General features: G+C 39.5%; 1 protein-coding gene across 1 annotated transcript; it reads left to right on the plus strand.

Annotated features, from left to right (window-relative positions):
- Positions 1-643: 643 nt before the first annotated feature.
- Positions 644-2,195, plus strand: LOC131149779 (zinc finger A20 and AN1 domain-containing stress-associated protein 4-like). The gene is made up of 2 exons (XM_058100525.1): positions 644-1,065; positions 1,363-2,195. The coding sequence occupies exon 2, from the start codon at positions 1,422-1,424 to the stop codon at positions 1,962-1,964; it is 543 nt and encodes a 180-aa protein (XP_057956508.1). The 5' UTR covers positions 644-1,065; positions 1,363-1,421; the 3' UTR covers positions 1,965-2,195.
- Positions 2,196-2,648: the final 453 nt, after the last annotated feature.

Consider the following 2,648-nt stretch of genomic DNA (forward strand, 5'->3'; position numbering starts at 1 on the left):
TTTTAACTTTTAAATAACAATGACTCTATAATATAATATAATCACAATTTATTACTATATTTAAAATAACAATTTATTAATAACGCAAAAGTAAAAAAATTAAATTATTATAAATATTAATTATTTTTAATTAAAAAAACATGTTTAAAATGATAACTAAAAATATAAATTATTTTTAAAACTTCTATCAAAATGTAAATATTCGGGTTAATTAATATTTTAATTGATATTTATAATTTATAAAATAAAAGTAATATTATTATTATCTTATAAAATTATAATATTTTAATTTTAGACACGGTCACCCTCAATTATTTCAGTTAATTAATTTTCAAGTGTTTGAAAATTTAAGGATATAAATTTAATTAAGTACGTAGTAAAATTTTCAATTCAAATATATAACGTTTTTTTTTTTTTAATATCAGTGTAATGATCATCTTTCTAAAAATACGAATTTTTATGTCAAGCCAATATTTTATTTCTGAAAATAAAATTTTTCAAGATATTAAATTTTTTATGACGGAACCAAATGAACCTAATGCAGATACCATATTAAGATATATATTAACGGGTAGGTGGAAAAAAAGAAGAAGGGAAAATCCTTCTCATAGATATGAAATGAATGGCAAATGGTGAAGAAGGTGCGCTGAACCTGCAAAAATGAAGCTGTCACTTAACCCACTATTTGAAACGCCAAAAACGACCTAAAACAATTAATAGAGAGAGAGAGAGAGAGGCGTGTGGAATCTTCAATCAACCAAAGGACCAGAGGAATCCCAAAGCCTGCCCTTCTGGCCTCCTTTTGTTTTGGCTCTTTCCCAATACCCACCATTATTATTGTTGGATTCCCCCTCCCTTTCCTTCCTTCTACCCAACGTTTTCTGCCTTCCATCTTTCTTTCTCTTTCCCTTTCTCTTTCGCTTTCCTTCTGTCTTTCCTTCTTTCTTCCTTTTTCTCCCTCTCCAAACGCCTTCATTTCTGTTTTCTTCGCTTTTCTGCATATAAATCTCTCGCTGTTTAACGCGACACGCCCCCACAAATCTAAAGCTCCCCCCGCCTAATCAGGTGAGCTTTTTTCTCCTTTTTTTGTTGGTGGCTTTCTGCTTTTTATTCATTTCTGAATTTATTCCAGACCTCGAGCATCTATTACCTGTTATGGCCGATGCCCTGTTTGTCTCTCGGGAAATTACTGGGCCAGGAAATATTTTTTTATTAAAATTTATTGTGAATCTGGATCGTGGCCATCAGCCCTTTTGACGGCTTATTTTGTCCTTGATTTTCCCACCCACCAAACGGGGCGTAAATCTTTGACGGATTACGAATTAGACTTTGTTTGTATAAAATAACCTTTTGGTGTTGCAGGCCGCGGTTGATATTCGAGATCGTAGTCCTGTGATACATACAGATCGAAGGAGACAGACATGGCGGAAGAGCAGAGGTGTCAAGAAGGCCACCGCCTGTGCGCCAACAACTGCGGATTCTTTGGAAGCCCGGCGACGCTTAACCTCTGCTCCAAATGCTATGCAGATTTTCGCCTGAAAGACGAGCAAGCTGCCTCCGCCAAATTGGCCGTCGAGAAGACCCTATCCGCCACCACCACCACCACCACCATGACGATCGCCGCTTCATCATCATCACCGGCTTCTCCTCCTTCGTTCACGGCGTCTCCAGCGTCTCCGTCCTTCCCGGCTGTGACGTCACCGGACGCATCCGGCAGGAGGCGGAGCCATGCGTCGACGGAGATGGCGGAGGACGGGAAGGCGGAGGTGCCGCCGGGCAGGTGCTGGACGTGCCGGCGGCGCGTGGGGCTAACGGGGTTCAAGTGCAGGTGCGGGATGATATTCTGCGGCGGCCATAGGTACCCGGAGAAGCACGGCTGCGCGTTCGATTACAAGGCGGCCGGGAGAGAGACCATCGCGAAGGCCAATCCTCTTGTCGTGGCTGAGAAGCTTCGCAAAATTTAATCTGTATAATTGTGGTTTCTTGAGAATATAACTGCGGTGGCGTCGCCGTGAAGCGGTGAATGATGGTGTCGCCGCCGTCCTTCGGCCGTTGGCGCGTGGATGTAATAATATGGGTCTCGGGTTTGCTTGTAGTGCATGTATAATAATATGGGCTTTCATTTGTTTTATACAATTAATTGTTTTTCTATTTTTCAAAAAAAAAATGAAAAAATTGAAATATTCTGTGTTCAATTATGAATGTGAATTTCCTTTCCGATTAGTGGATTGCTGGCTCTTCTCTTTTTTATATCTTTCCCATTGAGAAGGTTCAGAATTTTGAAATTAAACCAGAAATCTAATTATTCTGCACATTGGTTTTTTAAAAAGAATATTCGGAAACAAAAACAAATAAAGTAAACTCAGAAGGACATTTATTAATTGATGCAAGAAAAGTCGTCTTTGCCCCGTGACACGGAAGATGGAGCATCGTGTGTTCGACTGTTGATCGATGTACCCAGACACCTCAAATCATGTCCTTTAATGATAAATTGAGATGGGTTCTGGGTTTCGGATTTCAAGGTAGACGCATTAGGAGTGCATCGATGATTAGGAGTTCTCATGTAAAAAGAAAAAAGTCATCGTCCATTGGTTTGATGCCGCATCGGAAGGTTTGGTAATACTTGTCTATGGCAGGAGCACCCACGA

This window comes from Malania oleifera, chromosome 2 (assembly GCF_029873635.1).
Source record: "Malania oleifera isolate guangnan ecotype guangnan chromosome 2, ASM2987363v1, whole genome shotgun sequence".
Lineage (NCBI taxonomy): Eukaryota > Viridiplantae > Streptophyta > Magnoliopsida > Santalales > Ximeniaceae > Malania > Malania oleifera.